The following is a 20,776-nucleotide window of genomic DNA, read 5'->3' as shown; positions in this document are numbered from 1 at the left end:
AAAAATATTTTATTATATTTATGTAATCTAAATCTAAAATTGTAATTATGATCGAGAAATAGAAAACACGAAATCAAAAACTTCACGTAATGGAAGCGAACATCCCTCATCAAAACTAACAAGTAATAAGACTTGCGATGATTATTTTTAAATATGTAGATGAAAGACAGTATTAATACAGAAATGGCATCAATCAAGAAATATATAAACAGAATAAACAAGTGTAGTCCCTCACTTTCTTGCAAAAGAATTTTTCGAATCAGTGAAAGATTGATCGCTTTTCCTGGGAAAAATATATGAAACTTACCGTGACTTCAATAATGCTTTATAAAAAGTTTATGTATACTGTATTGATATGATTGTACTACCGTCTTAGAGCTTTCAATACCTTTAAATTGTAAAAAAAAAAAAACCAACAATTTTGATAAATTTTGGAATACAATTTTTACCATATTAACAAATACTTTGACGTTTGTTTGAAAATTTCAATTAAAAGTTCTGTGCAAATGTTAATTTTTAACAAACGTTACCACATCATTAAAAACATAGTATTTTTATGCTGCATTTTAGGGAAAAAACTTAATAACTAGCATTATATTGCTTAAAATATATGCCAGTTTATTTATTTCGTTATTTCTGGCATTATTTATATTATATGTACTATAAGAACAGCTTGCTCGATTTTTTCGATACCCGATTTACTTTCATTTTACGTATCCACTACGTATAGAACGCATTTAGGAAAAGTGTACTTTGTAAAGTTTACTTCGTAAGCGCATTATTGAAATCACGGTATGTTTAATATGAATATACTAACGCTCTGCAAAGAAAACAGCACACACATGAAACTGTCTTCATCAAAAATCATCACTGTGACATCAAAAAAAAATTCGCCACTGGTGAAACGGAGTTGTAGGATATTTTAACGCCAACTGCTTATATAGAAATAATATTTTTCAACTGAAATTTTTTTTTTTTAAATAATTATCAATATTTTTTGGGGTTTTGGCTGAGAAAAAACTCAAATCTGAACCAAAATGCCCCGGTTGGAGATCTTGCTAAGGTTAATATTAAAGAAAAGATATAAAAAGTCATTTATATATTTAATTTTCAACACTTTTTCAAAAAAGTTTTTGAAAAAAAAGTGCTTTTTAATTTCACTCTGTGTATCCGTCTGTCAGTGTGTCTGTTTACAAAACTTCTGCACCTTTAGAGATAGAGAGCTGAAATTTCATATGTACATAGATCTCTACCAGAAACTTATTTCCGTTGAAGAAAATTTTTATTTATCTCCCCCCTCTAAAAGTTATAACCCTTCAAAATCTTAAAAATGCCATTTTTTAGTAATTCTTGTAGCAAATCCAAAAACCATGTTTTAAATTCTGTAAACGCAAAACAGTAGTGACTGACTTTTTTCTACCGCGTCATACCTAATTTGAACTTTACAAACAAAAAAATGGCCGTTAAAATTTACCGTCATCTAAAACTTGCTCTTTTCAAATTTTTGATGTTATTTTTCTTCCAGACCCAAGGCCTTGAAAGTCTGAAATAATAGATAGACAGTAATAAATAGTTCATTTCGTTGAAAGAAACTTTTTTTCCGCCTTCATTCCCTCTCAAGGTATCGCCCCTCGAAATTTGCAAAATTTGAATTTTTGGCCCCTTATATTTCCGAAAGCTTTTCCAAAGTTCTACAAATGTCATGTCGTTAAAAAATATAGTTATTTTTGTTAACGCATCTTTAAATTTTTGTTTTATTTCAAAGATTCCTAAAGCTATGCAATATTTGAAATGTATGCGTATGTCAATGAAAGTAATTTTAATAATGTAGTACATAGCTACATTGTCTTTACAAGCAGTATTCTCACTAGTTGAAGACAAAAGTTCTACATTACAAACTATTGGTTTGCACGTTGACATTACAAAATATCAAGGCCTGGACCCTGCGTTTTTTGTGCATGTATTTGTAAAATTCCATATGTATTTGTGACGAAATGACATTTCTGAAGAGCAATTTTTCGTTGTTTTTTTGGAAAAATTATGTTTTTTGCCTATTTTTTGTGCGAGTTTTCTATTCGAAAAGATGACTATAATTTGAAGTTTTTTTGAGCAACATATAAAAAATTCAAATTTCAACTCAAAATTTTAACTATAATTTTTATTAAATATATTTTCGAGTTTTTTACGCCTGTTTTTGTACCGCCATGTTGGGTAATATATCTGAGAGTTGGTTCTCAAGTTTTTAGTCTAGATTACACGACTTAAAATAAAGTAATTAAAAATTTAATAAGGTTTTAGTTTAGAATTTAAGTTGAATAATTATTTGATTTTAAGTTTTATAATTACAATAGTGCTTTTAAAATTTTATAATCATTATAAAAACTGCGTAGTTTCAAGTTCTCCTCTATATAAAAACAAACATAATAAAAATATTATAAAGAAACTTAAATAAGTTTTAAAGTTAGCTGCCTGATGCGGTAGTTTAGGTAAATGAATTAGCCTTACTAACAAGATATGTGAAAATATTTCCTAATAAAACTAAAATATGTATGTGATTTTACCTAAAAAGAATATTATATAAACCTTAATATAAAATGGTATAAATTAGATAGACCTTTAATGTATATGTGATTATATAAGAAGTATACATTTTGGCAGACATATACAAAATTAGCAAACTTGTTAATATCAAATGTACATTTTCTCAAATTTAAAAAAATACACCAAATCAACTAAATACTTAGAAAAAAATCATTTATTGAAATCTTAAAAAACTGAACAGAACCTAGAAGGTTTTTTTCAATAGCACAAAATTTTAAGAATGTTGGCACTAGTAGAGTAGAAAAAAATTGAATTTCAACTTTTTCTAATTAAAAATTGGAAAAAAGTTGCTCTTGTAGGAGATTTATGATGTTAAAAAGGGCCCTTTATAGATCCCATAAGAATACGTGTAAATTCGTCAGCTGTAAACTGTCATTGTCTCTTAGGCCTGTATTTCTGTCAGCCATGGTTTGCGCCAACTTTGTTTTTGTTTTTGTTAGAGATTGTTAAATTTTATGCACACTTAAAAAAGTAAACAAAGGAAATAAAACAAAGGAAACTTTAATAAAAATTGACAAAATTATAATACATAGATATATTCCTTACAGTGGTGTAACCAAAATTTCGTAAATGCGTTGAATGTTTTTATAAACTTTTATAATATTTTTTTATAAACTTAATTTGCAATTTTAAATTGTATTTTTATCTTTTTAGCCCTTGAAAGAAAAATATCCGTACGTGCCAATAGAGAAGATCTTGTACAGAAAGGAATTTTGCTTCCAGAGAGCCCTATTGGAGCCATTCCTGAAATAGGTAAATTTAAATTAATAACTTTTTGCAACTATGCAATGTTTTGCTAGTATTTCTCGCAGAAATTTAAAAGGGACGACAAATTGCTTGGGTAAATGCTAATAGCTTATGCAACTTAAAAATGCTAGTTTTACCATTTTGACTTATACTTTTTTTTCATATTGCGACTTACGTTATTTAACAGTGCTTTAAGTACTTCAAATTCAAATATTAACATTTTGCAACTATTAGCAATTTTTTTTGTCATATTTAACGATCTGTGCCGAAAATTGACATATTTATAGGCTTTTGCCCTGCTCTTGCATAATCGTGAAATTTTTGTGACGGGCAGAGAAGCTGCATAATCACACGACAACATAATAGGATATCAATTCAACGGTTTAAAAAAAATTCTCATCTTTTCCAATGTTGTTTAAATTTAGTTATAAGGAGACCTTTTCTTCTTTTATAGGAATCAATTTTTGAGAATAATTAGTTACAAGTTAAGGATATTTTAAATACCCAATGCTAGAAAAGTATAAAAATACACTACCAATGACAATTGGAAATTAGGTAATTTTAGTTTGGCAGGTATAATGTAAAAAAAAAATTTTTTTCAAATTTTAAATAAATAAAATGTTATTTATAAATTCATCTATATTTGAATACTTTTTAAAAAATTAATTTTTACTTACTTAAATTGCTTTTTACTTTGAATTTTCAAAACTAAATTCCTTTATCTTATTTAAAATTATCTAAATGTAGAACAATGTACACCCTCTTTGAGAGCTAACGCTCTTTTTAAGTTTGTATAATAATATTTAAGTTTGAATAAAATAAATAAAAATAATATTATATAATCAGCCCTATAATGAATTGCGTTTGTAGTTCCGAATTTCGAAAAATTACAATTTTTATATTCTCAATTCCGAAATACTAAAATTCTATTATGAATATTGCTAGGTATGTTAATCTTTACTAATCTAGACTATATACATTGTGGTCGGTTATGTGCAGACCACATTTGATTTTTTTTGTTTGAATTTGAGTTCTTCTAAAACAGCTGCAATGAAACGAAATGAATTTATATTTGCTAAAAAAAAATTTTTCCACTTTTCAAAAAAACTCGAAAACGAAACAAAATTTCAAAACTTCGTTTTTAAAAAAAGATCTATTTTTATGAAAATTTTGTATTCAAATAGCAACAAAAGCAAAAATAAACATTTGATATTTAAAATAAAGTACTGATTTTGGCACTCCGGAAAATTGTACTGGCAACCATTACTGATTCATAATCTGTAATGGTTGCCAGTACATAATATTATATAATCAGCCCTATAGTGAATTGCGTTTGTAGTTCCGAAATTCGAAAAATTACAATTTTTATATTCTCAATTCCGAAATACTAAAATTCTATTATGAATATTGCTAGGTAAATAAATAATGTGTGAAAGGAATTTATCATCATTTTATTCATGATATGGCTGAATAAAATCTTCAGTTTCATGAAATGTATAAAACAGGTATTTTTGACATGCACTTTAGATTTTATTGTCAAAACTATGAGAGACTGACGAAAATATTGTATGGAGAAAAAAAATCGAAATTTCTTATTTTTCCCCCAAGTGTGTACTACTTTTAAATTGTGTTTAAACTAAAATATATAATTAAATGAAAAGTAAATTAAGATTAAGTAAGATAAGACTAAAAAAAATTAACTAGTTTTATGGAAGTTTTCCCGATTGAAATGGTTCGTAAAACATTTAATGATGCGGTGACTAACGATCACGATATTAAGTAATAAAAACTATCTATTAACATACATAGTTTTTGAATTGATTGAATGATAATTTTCGAAATCTTTATACTATTATTAAGCTAAAATAGTAATGCTATTGATGCATTTAAGGCGTAAGGGTATAGTTTCGGTTAAGAGGCTGATCGTTTACAAATTTTTGTTTTTATGGAAAATCGTTAGTTATACTGTGGAGGTAATAGTGGAGGACAATGGGGCTTTTGCGAATTTTGAGAGTTAATAACTTAGTAAAGAAGAGAGTTTAATAAAATTAATAAGTCGATATCTATAAATTGTTAAAGTTTGAGGCAAATCCAAATTGCTGTGTAAGAGGAAAATTTTTCCCAAAATGAGCGAAAACTGGGTTCATTTGAAAGGTCAATTCAATAGACTTGCATTTGATTATATTTTTTTAAACAGCGCAATAAAAATGGGTAAAAATTTTGTTCTGGAGTGTGTACCAATTCTAATTGGTTTCCAAAATATACGAATTCAAACAAATTTTTGCGAAATCAGAATCTTTGGAACGCATTTCGAGAGTAAAGAATCTTTGGGTCATTAGTTTTCTCTGAAATCGAACAGCGTTTCACTCATCACCCATCCACATTTTCTGAAGTATCTCTCATGAATGCTTTTTAAGAATATTTTTGCGGTGCAGTGGAATAATATACAGTCCTATCACATTCTACTCGTAGAATCTTACCTGGGCTGTCATTTGGGTCCAATCGGAGCCATTTGAAAATTGAAAATTTATGTTCCCGGCTCCTCGTTTTGCATTTTGATTCCGATTTTCGTTTTTCCTCAGTCAAAATTAAGAAAAATTTACATAATTTTTCTTAAAAAATTTTTTCAGTTGAAAAATATAATTTCTAAATAAAAAAAAAGAACTTGTTGCAATATAATTTTGTTGTTAAAACCGTGACTAACGAAGTTCTGTACATATACTAAATTCTGCTTATTTAAAAGCCGCTATTTTTTAGTCATGTTTCTCGTTGATTGTCTGTTTCAGCCGAACGCGCTTGAACTATGTGTACTTGATTGGTTTCACGTCTTGTTTCCGGTTCTTTACTGGCTTTTGAAGTCTATAATGCCTTTTTCCTTCGTGCTTGTATTGTAGATTGATCAATTGCTTGTCGTTTAGGAGATATAATATATCCCAAAATCAGCTAAGTATATGTATAACAATGTCGCAATGAATCAAACTTGTTCGGGTTTCACACACGAAACGAAAAATCCCTGTTGGCGACCGGTGATGCCAATATTTTTCACATAGAATGTGCAAAAGTCTCTTTGATGTTGTGCAAAAAAGTGGTAAATAATAATTTTCAAATTCTAAATCAAAGATTAGTTTTTCAGTCCTCATATTTTTATTTTGCATAATAAGTTAAAACAAAATTAAAACATTAAAAATTCATATTCAAAAACTTTTTCTAATCTTCTCTTATTAATAATATATTTTTCCAAAACTAAGAATGTGTAAATAAACTTTATGTCTAAAAAAACATGTGAAAAAATATAATCCTTCATTGAAAAAATATGTAAAAATTTTTTTAAAATAAAGTTGGGTCAAACCAATGGTTTGTATTGTAGCACTTTTCCCTTAAACAAGTGAAACTACTGCTTTTAAATATAATCTATGTGTACTTACCCACAGACATCTTTATATACATTATAGGAGACCTACCATACTATTAAAATTTTTTTTATTCATATACGAAATTATTTCTAGGATTGCATATATTTAGGATGAACGATTTTTGCAGTCTTTGAAATAAATCAAAAATTAATTTAAAGAGGGGTTAACACAATGCTCAATTTTAAAGGTTAATTGTGTGAATTAAGAAAATAATTATATTTTTTAATGACATGGAATTTACCGTTACTTTTCTCCGCGTTTATAGAAGTTTGAAAAAGCTGGCGAGGGGGTCAGATAGGAAAAAATTTGGTTCTACGAATGTTAATTTCTAGTAAAGATCTATGTATGTATAAAATTTAAGCTTTCTATCTTCAAGTGTGTAGACGTTTTGTAAACAGACACACGTACAGACGGACGTACAGACGACGAACGAACGGACGGACAGAATGATACTAATAAGCACTTTTTTTCAATATTTTTTTTGGAAAAGTGCTAAAAAGAACAATTGATCATAAAAAACATTAAAATTTATTTCAAGAGAACATTCTTATTAAAAGTCGTTTTTTGTTTAAATTTTTTTTTAATAATTTTTAAAATAAGTTTGTACGTGTATGAGTCTATTTTTTTATTTCAAATTTTTTTTTCTAATAGCTACTTTTAAATACTTACACATGTACGTGCACAAAAAATATCTACACATTCTTTTTTTTTCGAAAAAATGCATTTTTAATGAGAAAAAAATTTCCTCGTTTTTTGTAAAGGAGTGTACTTATTGTTATATTATACATAATTAAGTATCATTATTTACTTTATGATAAAAATTAATAAGAAGACAAATTAATTAACAATAAATAAGATTAAAAAAAATTATATTAAAACTATTATATAATAGTTTACTTATTTTGAATTGCTTGTTATTGACATTACCATGCCAGTCATTTCTTCGTTGTCATTTTCTTTTTCAAAATTATATAATTATGTTCTAACATTATTTATCACCTTTCTACGAAACTATAAGTATTGTAACATACCGAAAAATGCTAAATTGGCATCACTGTTAACCATACTGAAAATTTCACTGGAGAAAAAAAAATTAGTACTGGAGAGGGATCTAATTTCAATTCAACGTATATGACGACAAGGGCAAACACTGCATAATTAAATTACTTTTATAGTTGTAAATAAATTGCTTTATAGTTGGATAAAACTGTCTACTGATAAATAGACTGTACAGTCTTAAGATTAATTGAATTCAAGTAAGATTTCGGCCTAATAAGTAAAAAATAATTTTATCTGCTTTTTTTCATTTTACATATTTTCTTTATTTAACAACTTAACTGCCAAAAATAATTTTCTAAATTCAATTTGAGTAATATTCGGAGTATACGATTTATGATTTTTTGAACTGTTTAACTGTCAAGAAGTCGGAATTCTTTCTTATCCTTTGCTTTGTGCCTTCGAAATTAAATAATATTACAAATATATTACAAGAAAATATATTACAAAAGTTTTTTTATAAATGATGTTTTTGTGCATTTAGTTACTTTGAAAAGTAATATTCTCTTAGTGTTTAAATATATGTATAATGTATTGAAAAACTTAATATAAAATAGGGTTTCATATTTTAGGTGAGGAGACATTCTCTTCTTCCAATATTGCCAACGGTATTTCAAACACTGTTTCAAATAGCGCAAATACAAATAATGAGCCAGTGCCCGTCGGAAATATACAAACAATTAATAATTCGACACAGCTAATTCAACCTTCACAAAATACCACTTTACAACAGCAACAACAGTCACAACAACAATCATCGCAGCTTTATCAACAACAACATTATCATATTATTAACAATTACAATAGCAATAACAAGCTTCCAACAAATTCTCCTGCAACTAGTGGTAACATCACTGGGGTTAATCAAGTCAATAATTCTGTACAAAATATAAATAATTTGTCTTTGCCTCACTCACAATTAGCTCATCAATCAAATTCGAACAACAATAGTAACCAAACTCCCTTAACACCTCTGGCACAACATCACCAAGCGTTAACACAACAACTACAGCAACATTTCGCAAATGCCATCGGTAAGTAAAGATAAATTGTTTATTTTCTTCATTTACCTTAGTTTATTTGAAAACATGGGAAATAAAAAAAATAAATAAATTTGCCTAACAAGCAGAATTATTAACGATCAATTTCTTTTACTCAAGCTAGTAATTTATGAGATATTTTTGTTTTTATATTTCTTAATTACTAATATATTTAAAGTTAGATGGAAATAGCCTTAATTTCCATATTTTATAAATTCAGTAATTGAGAATGGAAATCGGTGTTCCAAGTTTTATTTCCATCATTAAATTCAATCTACACTCATTTTATATCCAGAATGAATTTAATTTTCGTACTTTATAATTGTAGAAAAAAGCATAATTTATTTCACATTTGTTATTTTGTGTGCATTTCTTTTTTAAAGTTGGAAGTAAAGTCAAGATTTAATAAATTCGTTAATACATATATTTTCTGGTTTCAATAATTTATAATTCTTCTGCCTTTTTGACAATTTTCAATTATTTTATTTTTTCAATGCTAGAACCCACTGGACCATGTTGTAGGTGTTAATTTTACCAAAAAATTTATTTATTCTTTAGTAAAAAGTGTTTCATGAGAGAAAAGAAGATTGAATAAGAATTTGAACATCGGTCTAATATAATTGGAACGTCTTTGAGTCAATTAATTTTTATCAGTTAAGGTGAAATGAATTTTGTAAAAATTATTTTTTTTTTAAATTTAAAATTAATTGCTTTATCAAGTATAAGGTTTCAATCAAATTGATTTCGTTATATTTTTGGACCTACTTATTTATTTAATTGTTTGATTTCGGAAAAGAACATGAATAATTAAATAAAATATGGCTTAAATTTACATAAACATATATGTTATATATGTTTTATATATAATAAAAAGTGATATTGCAACATTTCAATATATTAACTACAATAAACGGTAATTTGAAATATGTACTAGTAGATAGAAAGTATAAACTACCTGAACATAAACAAAGATTTTGGCTTGCTTTAAAAATAATCTGAAACTTTAAATTTAGTTATTGCACGAATTAATGCCAAATAGCTATGTAACCTTTTCAGATTACAATTATTCATGCAAATTTGTAAGCAAATCAATTGGGGTATCGGATTTTAATTGCTCGGAGAAAATTGGGTTACAAAACATTTAAGTATTAAACGGATTAGCATAGTTCACATTAATGTTATTAAGTCACTATCATGTTGCTGACACAAGACCCTTTGCTTTTGTTATAAATTTTAAAAATTGTAAAAAAGCCGATTTATTATTGTAGTATGCACATAATATAAATTTGAAAAAAGCAATTCTAAAACTGAAAAATAATATTATTTATTTTAATGCTTAAGCGATTAGAGTAATAAAGGTAGTTTTTTTATATGGATTACATAACTGAACCTATAGATTTTTGAGACTTTCATTCAACGTCCTACATTCCTATATAACAAGTTGATAAATTCACCAGAAAAATCCATTCCGATTAAAGAGAAAATTTTTGGCTGAATGAAATTACAAAAAAATTTTTTAAAAAGTTGCTTTAAAACTTTCCAATACTTTACAAAAGAATTTTGATATTAAAAAAATTTAAATGTTTGAATAAATAATTATTATAGTGTTTTACATAATAATTATATTATGCCAAATTATACAATATTTCCGTGTTTACTAGTATCAATATTAAAATAAATTAATCTTATTTTTCCAAAAGATTTTATAACAAATTTTAGCTTAGATTAACAATTTAATGCTCAATATTTTGAAATATATAATTGAATTTCCTAAATAAGTATAATTCACTTATGATGTGGAAAAATTACTTTAAAAATCAAAAAATCACTAAGCCATAATTAAAGCACTATTCCCATAAGTGCAAAAATCCAAAATCTTTTGACACACATTAGCTGTTGTAAAGTGCAAACTAGCTGTTATAACAGTATATTAACTGTTATTTTGACTCTTAGTTGTTCGTATCAACTTTAATGATATAGAATAGATAAGTTTGATGATATTTCCAAAAAGTTTATAGATTCTTAAATTTAAATGTTAAATTTAAATTGGTTGATTATTTCTCTTTATAAACGCAAAAATGTATATTTGGCCCGTAGTAAACGTCCAATTGCTGACACTTAATTTCTTCCAAAAGTTAGGAGGTTTTGCATATGATCGAATATATATATGAAGCTTATATATGAAATTTCAAGAAAATTTGTTGAATACTTTTTTCAAAATGATCAAAAATGTAAAATAGGCTCATTAAAATGTCAAGTTTCCGAGGCCTGATATATCCCAAAAGTTGATCAGCCGGTGACATAGTCGAAATAAATTTACGTATAAAATTCCATCAAAATCGTACCGACGTACACGCGTACACATAGACCGACAGACCGACAGGTTTCTAAAAATAGTTAATTTACACTGCCCTACCATTAAGTAGTGTATTCCCACAGAAATCTCGAAATCTAAAATTTTTTGCCATCACATAACCTACCTCATTGTATACACAATGCAGTCGGTATAAATGATATCACTTCAATTTTACAAAATGTAAGTAATGGTATAAACCGACAGAATAATACCCTGCACTTTGACAATCTGAGTTTAAAAATTTTTTTTTTGAAATATCTAGAATTAGCTTTTATTGTTAAATGGCAATTACTCGAACCTGTTAAACCACTCTCTAGAAACTTCCCAGATATTATGTTTGACCTATAAGTGGACACAAGACTGCCAAGTTTTCAAATATTTAAAATTTTCTTTTGGAATTCTGTGGCAGCTACCCGAACCTGTCAAACCATTCCACCAAAATTTCATGTTTACATCTGCACTGAAATTGCATACACGACTGCCGAGTTTCATGAATCTAGCTTTAATATTTTCCCAAATATTTATTAATAACTTTCGTTAAATATAATTAACTTTCGAAGTTGCATGGCAGCTACCCGAACCTGTGCAGCCATTTCATTAAAATATTCAGAATCTATGTAGACACACCTTTACAAAATTTGATATTAATATCTTTATTAGTTTTTGAAATATTTGAAAAAACCCGTTTGAGTTGTATGGCAGCTACCCGAACCCGTTGTCTGAATTGGTACAATTACAATAGCAGCCGTCGTTGGCACAAAAGCAACAACTTGCGAAAGTTTGGTGTCTTTTGCATTATTTGTTTTTGAGTTATCGTGCGATCGGACGGACAGACATGTCTGAATCATCGCAGAATTTTACGCTGAGGTCTTAATATATGTATATATCTGTCCATACCGGAGACGACTCCTTCAAGTGGTTGTAAACTTCATACCAAAGTGAATATAAGCTTTACGAAGATGCAGGATATAAAAAAAAACACATAATTGAATTTTGTACGAAGTTTCAAATAAACTATATTACTACATTAACACTTGCATTATTTAAAAAATTAAGGCTTTTATTAAAACAAATGCAAGTAATAAATAAACTAAAATAATTCTTCCTAAAAATTTACACTAGATACGAGTATTATAATAAATTTTAATAGTAATAATAAATTTATATAAATTTTTAAATTTGTTTCCCTAAAAAGGAATAAATAGAATGAAAATATGAAAATGTTTAATTCGACGCGTGACATAGAAAATTCGAAACGTGCCCAGTCTGGCACGCGTGCTAATGATTTGCCATGTTGAAAATTTTTTTCTATGGCTTGTAACGAAAAATTCCATAGAAAAACATTAAAGTTTAATTTTCCAAATAAAAAACTTATAAGAAACGAGGTGTTTCTATAACATTGAATTAAGACTACATATAAAAGCACCATGTTTTGTTTTGTCGAACTAAAATTCTTACTTTGAATCAAGGGCTGCGTTTTTTTATGCCAAGAAACATATTCCACATAATGCATACGCTACCCTTATATATATATACATTATTAAATTTCTCCGAATATTAACACCATTCTCTCAATTAACTCTCCAGAAACTTTGAAGTTTCAGCTTTTGAGAAACTTTAAAAAAATAAATATATATTATATATATATATATATATATATATATATATATTATTGCCATTGATGCCAAAACTGTATGTATCGTGCTTGTGCACACAAATAACTAAAAAAATGCTATTCTCCCTTTTATATTACCTCTTTTATTAGTTTTTAACTTTCCAGAAATTTTTGTCATTTAGCTTTTCCCACACTTGCATTTATTGTTGAAACAAGTGAGGGATGATGTGAAAAGCATTGGGCGCATATCGTGTAGAAAAAAAAGTTAAAATAGGAATTCTAATGCACAAAATATTTTGTTATTATTTCGTTTCCCTCTCAAAAATTACAAAAAAGCTTTTTAGAAATTTTAGTATTCCTTTCTCTGTTTTTGAGCTTTTACAAAAAAAAAACCAAAATATAGAAATAGACGAACAAAAAAAATGAGGAAATTGAGAATTGGAATAGTTAGTCTAGGGTAGCGAAAGCAAAAGCGCTGTAAAATTGTTCTTACAATTATATTTGTAGTTTACAAAAAAGAAATAAATTATACTTTCCACACAGAAAAATAAGTGAAGCTAAAATTATTTTAATTAAACAAAATATTTAATTATTTCGAACTAACACAAACAAATTAAAGAGAAAGGGAAATGAAAACTTAATAGAAGTGTAAAATTAATAATGTCAGCGGTTTGTTAATTTTTATTTATTTCTTCCAAAAGTAAGCAAATATGTCTATTATGTGGTAAAAAATTTAAGTTTTAAAATTCTCAAAACATTTATTTTTCAATTTGTTTTAAACTATTAAAAAATTTCATTGGCTTTATTAATGTGTTTGTATGTTTTGTCTTAAATAAATATGTATTAAAAACCAAAAGCAAAGACTTGTTTTTGAAAATATTTATCAGTAATTTTCTAATAATAAAAGCTCTGTGAAGCGTGTACTTTATAATGATAAAACGTTTTAACTGTGTTATTTGAGAAATTAATTAAATTATACATATTATGTACACATTTAACATATTTTACATGTATGCGCATATTATATATATTATAATATTCACTTAATTACTTGAAAATTAGAATTGAATGTATTTAAAAAAATATTTTAAGAAAACCATATCCTAAGGAATTGTTATCAAAAATAAATTATGTAGATTTTCAACGAAAAATGTAACATCAAGTTTTGTCTTTTTATTTCGATTTATGAAATCAAGGTCTAAATACTGTTATTTTTACTTCCTTTTTTTTTAAATTTTGGGAAATTTTGTTTATAGTTTTCACGTAATTTTTTATTATTTTATAAATAAATGAGATAAATTACGGTAAGATTATTTAAATTCATTTTTCCATAGTATGATTCTATTTTTGTGTTACCATACCTTTGAATATTAAATTTTTCCTTTCGTAGACTTTTTATTTCGAATTTTACCGGTATTTATTGGAATGTCCGTTTCTTGTTCATTATTTTTTTTTTTTTGTAAGAATAACCTTAATTTATTTTAAAAGATAAACAACTACCTGTGATTTTGTTGCCACGCTAAAATTAACTAAATTAAAAAATAATTTTTACTTTATCTCATTTTTTTACATTGTTTTATTAGTTTTACTTTGTGCTAAACCTTCCAAAAGTTTTAAAGCATTTACATTTCAAGAATTTATATATACAGTAGAGCATAGATAAGTAAATTAAAAAAAAAACATAGTTTATTGTAATTCACGTCACGAAGAAGTAAAAATGTACACATATTTTGCAAGTACACAGTACATGCAAAATATGTGTACATTATACGTACAAAAATATAAGCAAAAAGAAAATAAAAACAAAAAATTTGCACATTGCAAAAAAAAAATAATCAATTCATTACAACAAATTTATAACTGTAAAAATGAATTTGGAATTGCACCCACAGAGCGCATCTTGAAAATGCGAAAAGTAGAAAACTTTAACATAATTACAAAACTGAGTTTGTTACTTCTCCCCAGCATATTTGTTAGTGATTCTAAATTCACCTGAAACTAATGTAGCGGAATCGAGTATGAACATCTAACGTAGCAAGTAAAATAGAGATTGCAATTTTTGCAGAAAAATTATCAAAAGTATATCTGCATATTAACATAGGAATTAAAATTGCTTACTTAGCAGAGTTTTACATTTTTCCATGTTGCACTTAAGCGTGTTGTACTGTATATAGTTATAGGAGTTCTGTTAACATGGAAAAACAAAATTTTGTAAACAAACGGCTGTATCAAAAATAATGAAATGAGATAGAAAAACCAAAATAAAATAAAAAATTTTCAACAATACAAAGTCACTTATAAATAAATACATATGTGTACAGAGTTATACACCAACTTATTATACACCATAGAGATATACAGAGTTATTCACCAACAAGTTAGGAGCCAAAAGATAGAAGAAAAAGATAGAAAGATTTCCAAAAAAGATAGAAGTTTCAAGGAGCTTTAAGATGGCTTTAATTTAAGAACAGCGGATTATTTGGTTTCACATGTTTTTTAGAAATGAAAGTATTCGAACTTTAGGAAAATTCCGATTGTCCTCATCTTTTATTTTTTTACGTTTTTTGTCTCCGACAATTTTTCTTGAATTTTTTGAAACTTCCAAAATTCTCCTAAATCAAAGAAATTTCTCTTTTTAAATGTAACTTCTGCTGCGTTTTGTGTAGGTTTTGTAAATATAATTCCAGCCTGGAATTCAGAAATAACCTAAGCTTATCTGGCTCACGGAATCCGTGAACAGCTTGAGCAATTGAACATTTGCAACTCATTAAAAAAAGCAAAACCGTGGCAATTTTCTTCTATAATTTATGTACTTAATAAAAATGTTAAAATTAACTAAAACCAAACACAATGTTCACAGCCCAACAGTTTCGAGTCAGGGACTAATTTGGGCTGTTTTTTTTACTTTTTGTAACTTTAGGTACAACTTCGTTCTTATGTCAGCATTTTTGCATTATTAAATATGATTTGCAAACCTCTTAACCAGGGCTTTTCCATAAGTATTTGCATTTGGGAATCACATTGCTTTAAAGCTAAGAAAATTTAAGTTTTTGACATTTTTAAAACAAGTTCATTTTTTATGTGGCGTAACATTGCAGCTTTTTCTAACTGTAGGACAATTTACGACCTGGTTAACTGATTTTTTACTCGTCATTTTCCTACCTGTTTTATTATTTAGAAGTTCAGAAGTTATTTAGAATTTGACTGAGATACATATTTTTATTGTACGCAGATTAGAATTAAAAATGAAAAGATTGGCGCACTGGTACTAAATTTTCTCACACAAGGTCTCGGTAAAGGCTTTAAAAAAATTACAGAAAAATATGGACTTGCAGCATGTTATTGAAAATATCTCTGAAATTTCCACAATTTCTTTTGTCTGCCCTTTAAACTGTTAAAATTTTCTTTTCTCACTCTGAATGCAATAATTTGATGTACATACTTTTGTGTAATAGTGAATGTACGTTAAATATTGTAGTAGATTGTTTTTAAAAGCAATGTTTTCCCTTGTTCAAGGTAAAGGTACTACCTTATCAAACATTGGTTTGATTTAAATTTATTTTGAACATCGGTTCTTTAAGGTTGCAAAAAAATGTCTTTTTGTTTTATTAAGCTGCTATGGCCATGCCTGATAAGACATATGTATGTCATAAAAAAAAATTCTACGTATAAGTATTGGACAACATCATAAATTTTGCAAATATCTAATAGGGTCATATATCACTAATAGTTTGGCTGTCACTATACGTAAACGCCACTATTCACAATATGTATTGAAGGTTATCAAGAATGTAATTCGCATTCGGCAAAGGTCAAAAATCTTAAAAAAGATTAATCTCTTACTCTCTTTTTAGCACTTTTCCAAAAATTTTTTGAAAAAAAGTGCTTATTAGTTTCACTCTGTCCGTCCGTCCGTCTGTCCGTGGACACTTTTTTTGTTTACAAACCTTCTAAACTCTTGAAGATAGAAAGCTGAAATTTAATACGTACATAGATCTTTACTAGAAACTTATTTCTGTAGAACAAATTTTTACCTATCTTCCTCCCTCTAGAAATTATACCCCCCGAAAACCCTAAAAATGGCCTTTTTTAACTATTTGTTGCAATGAAACCATAACCATTTTTGAAATTTTGCAAACGCAGAAAGGCAGTGGTTTGCTTCCCGTAGCGCGGTATACTATAGTTAAACTTTAGAAAAACAAAATGGCCGTTCAAATTTACCGTTATCTAAAGTCCTTTTTTTCCAAATTTTTGATGTCGTTTTTCTTCTAGACCTCAGCCTGTAGAAGCTTGAAACTTTAGGAGCTTTTAGACACAAATAGTTCATTTTGTTAGAAAATTTTTTTCCATCTCCACCCCCTCTCAAGTTATCGCCTCTTGAAATATGTAAAATTTGAATTTTTGACACCTTATATTTGCGAAACCACAAGTTTTTTCAAATGTTAACCCCACTTTATATTAATTTTTGCTTTATTTCAAAGACTGCATGTATGCATCATCCTAAATACATGCAATTCTAGAAATAGTTTTGTATATGAATGAAAATAATTTTAATAGTATGATAGGTATACATTGACTGTATTTAAAAGTAGAATTTTCACTTGTTGAAGGGAAAAGTGCTACAATACAAACCATTGGTTTGACCCAACTTTATTTTTTATATTTTTATAAAATCTTGAATGTTTTTCGATCATGTTTTCACTTGTTTATTTTTCATTTGTTTTACTTTTAATATTTGTTTTTTTGCATTGTGTGTACAATAGGTAGGTAGGTTATGTGATGCCAACAAACTTTGCATAACGAGTTTTCGGTGGGAATGCACTTTTCCATGGTAGGGAAGTGTAAATAAACTATTTTTAGCAACTTGTTGGTCTGTCAGTGTGTCGGTCTGTGTGTACGCGTGTATCTCAAGTTTCGTTGACCGGATTTTTGTGAAATTTTATATGTAAGTTAATTTCGATCTTGGCACGGATTGATCAACCGTTGGGATATATCAGGCCTCGGGAACTACACTTTTTAGCAGGCCTGTTTTACATATTTGACCATTTTAAATTAAATATTCAACCGATTTACTTGAAATTCCATATATAAGCTTCGCTCGACCTTTCGCGAAACCTCCAACTTTTAGAAGAAATCAGGCATCAGCAACTGGACGTTTACTACGGGCCAAATATACATTTTGCGTATATAAAGAGAAATAATCAACCAATTTCGTTGAAATTTAATATTTAAATTCTTCGTATTAAAACAATGGACATATAAATTTTTTCGGAAAGATCAGTGTTCGGAAACTGATCTGAGGGCCGATTTTACATTTCTAACCATATCTACGGAACGAATTAAAGGAATTTCTTGAAATTTGATATTTGAGTTTTGGTTGTTACCCAAACTAACTGGTAACCATTTCAGGGAATTCGGGTAGCACTAAGCGAAACTCTTCTAAGAGCCAAATTTACATTTTTCTAAGTGTGCTAATTATAAGCTTACTAATGTCCCAAAAATTGGAAAGAAGTATTTAACATACATTTTTATAATATTCTGTAACACTTTCACTTAACTAGACAACACACATTACGGTCGGTTATGTGCTGACCACATCAGATTTTTTTATCTTCAGCTTCAAAAATGCTATTCATTTATTGTTATTTTGTTGCTTTTACTTTAGCATGCGACCTCTTAAAAAAAATAATTTTAATAGTATTAGAACCGAATAATAACATGTTTCAAAGAACAATTCGTATTTCAAATTGGAAGACATTTGCAGCGTATGTCTTAGATCTATATTTAGCTAATTTCATTAGCTTTAGTGAGTATAAAGTTCAAAAAATGTGAATTTTCGAATATTCCAACTTTGAGGCCCCATAAGTCGAGAACAAGGGAAAAGCCACTAGGAAAAATGTCACTAGGCGCTTTTGTTCGTCTGAATTCATTTTATCACGCTCCTTCAGGAATACCATTGATTTTCGCTTACCCTGTATATATGTATCTACAAATGTTCCATAACCACATAATATATGTTAATAACTAATAACTGATAACTAATAAGTAATAACTAATAACTAATAACTAATAACTAATAACTAATAACTAATAACTAATAACTAATAACTAATAACTAATAACTAATAACTAATAACTAATAACTAATAACTAATAACTAATAACTAATAACTAATAACTAATAACTAATAACTAATAACTAATAACTAATAATTAATAACTAATAAATAATAACTAATAACTAATAACTAATAACTAATAACTAATAACTAATAACTAATAACTAATAACTAATAACTAATAACTAATAACTAATAACTAATAACTAATAACTAATAACTAATAACTAATAACTAATAACTAATAACTAATAACTAATAACTAATACCTAATAACTAATAACTAATAACTAATAACTAATAACTAATAACTAATAACTAATAACTAATAACTAATAACTAATAACTAATAACTAATAACTAATAACTAATAACTAATAACTAATAACTAATAACTAATAACTAATAACTAATAACTAATAACTAATAACTAATAACTAATAACTAATAACTAATAACTAATAACTAATAACTAATAACTAATAACTAATAACTAATAACTAATAACTAATAACTAATAACTAATAACTAATAACTAATAACTAATAACTAATAACTAATAACTAATAACTAATAACTAATAACTAATAGCTAATAACTAATAACTAATAACTAATAACTAATAACTAATAACTAATAACTAATAACTAATAACTAATAACTAATAACTAATAACAAATAACTAATAACTAATAACTAATAACTAATAACTAATAACTAATAAATAATAACTAATAACTAATAACTAATAACTAATAACTAATAACTAATACCTAATAACTAATAACTAATAACTAATAACTAATAACTAATAACTAATAACTAATAACTATTAACTAATAACTAATAACTAATAACTAATAACTAATAACTAATAACTATTTAATAACTAATAACTAATAACTAATAACTAATAACTAATAACTAATAACTAATAACTAATAACTAATAACTAATAACTAATAACTAATAACTAATAACTAATAACTAATAACTAATAACTAATAACTAATAACTAATAACTAATAACTAATAACTAATAACTAATAACTAATAACTAATAACTAATAACTAATAACTAATAACTAATAACTAATAACTAATAACTAATAACTAATAACTAATAACTAATAACTAATAACTAATAACTAATAACTAATAACTAATAACTAATAACTAATAACTAATAACTAATAACTAATAACTAATAACTAATAACTAATAACTAATAACTAATAACTAATAACTAATAACTAATAACTAATAACTAATAACTAATAACTAATAACTAATAACTAATAACTAATAACTAATAACTAATAACTAATAACTAATAACTAATAACTAATAACTAATAACTAATAACTAATAACTAATAACTAATAACTAATAACTAATAACTAATAACTAATAACTAATAACTAATAACTAATAACTAATAACTAATAACTAATAACTAATAACTAATAACTAATAACTAATAACTAATAACTAATAACTAATAACTAATAACTAATAACTAATAACTAATAACTAATAACTAATAACTAATAACTAATAACTAATAACTAATAACTAATAACTAATAACTAATAACTAATAACTAATAACTAATAACTAATAACTAATAACTAATAACTAATAACTAATAACTAATAACTAATAACTAATAACTAATAACTAATAACTAATAACTAATAACTAATAACTAATAACTAATAACTAATAACTAATAACTAATAACTAATAACTAATAACTAATAACTAATAACTAATAACTAATAACTAATAACTAATAACTAATAACTAATAACTAATAACTAATAACT

The 20,776-nt window shown here is 26.3% G+C and overlaps 1 protein-coding gene across 7 annotated transcripts in view; it reads left to right on the top strand.

Moving 5' to 3' along the window:
• LOC129611518 (phosphatase and actin regulator 1) overlaps window positions 1-20,776 on the top strand; it is a 112,085-nt gene that overhangs the window by 26,073 nt on the left and 65,236 nt on the right. For all 7 annotated transcript variants that reach the window (XM_055524704.1, XM_055524701.1, XM_055524706.1 and 4 more), the window contains 2 exons: window positions 3,256-3,354; window positions 8,390-8,851. In XM_055524704.1, coding sequence (XP_055380679.1) covers window positions 3,256-3,354; window positions 8,390-8,851 — 561 coding nt within the window. The remainder of the gene's footprint in view (window positions 1-3,255; window positions 3,355-8,389; window positions 8,852-20,776) is intronic.

The sequence above is a fragment of the Condylostylus longicornis genome, unplaced genomic scaffold (genome assembly GCF_029603195.1).
Source record: "Condylostylus longicornis isolate FDR11 unplaced genomic scaffold, ASM2960319v2 ptg000051l, whole genome shotgun sequence".
Lineage (NCBI taxonomy): Eukaryota > Metazoa > Arthropoda > Insecta > Diptera > Dolichopodidae > Condylostylus > Condylostylus longicornis.
This window is presented reverse-complemented; position numbering and strand designations above follow the sequence as displayed.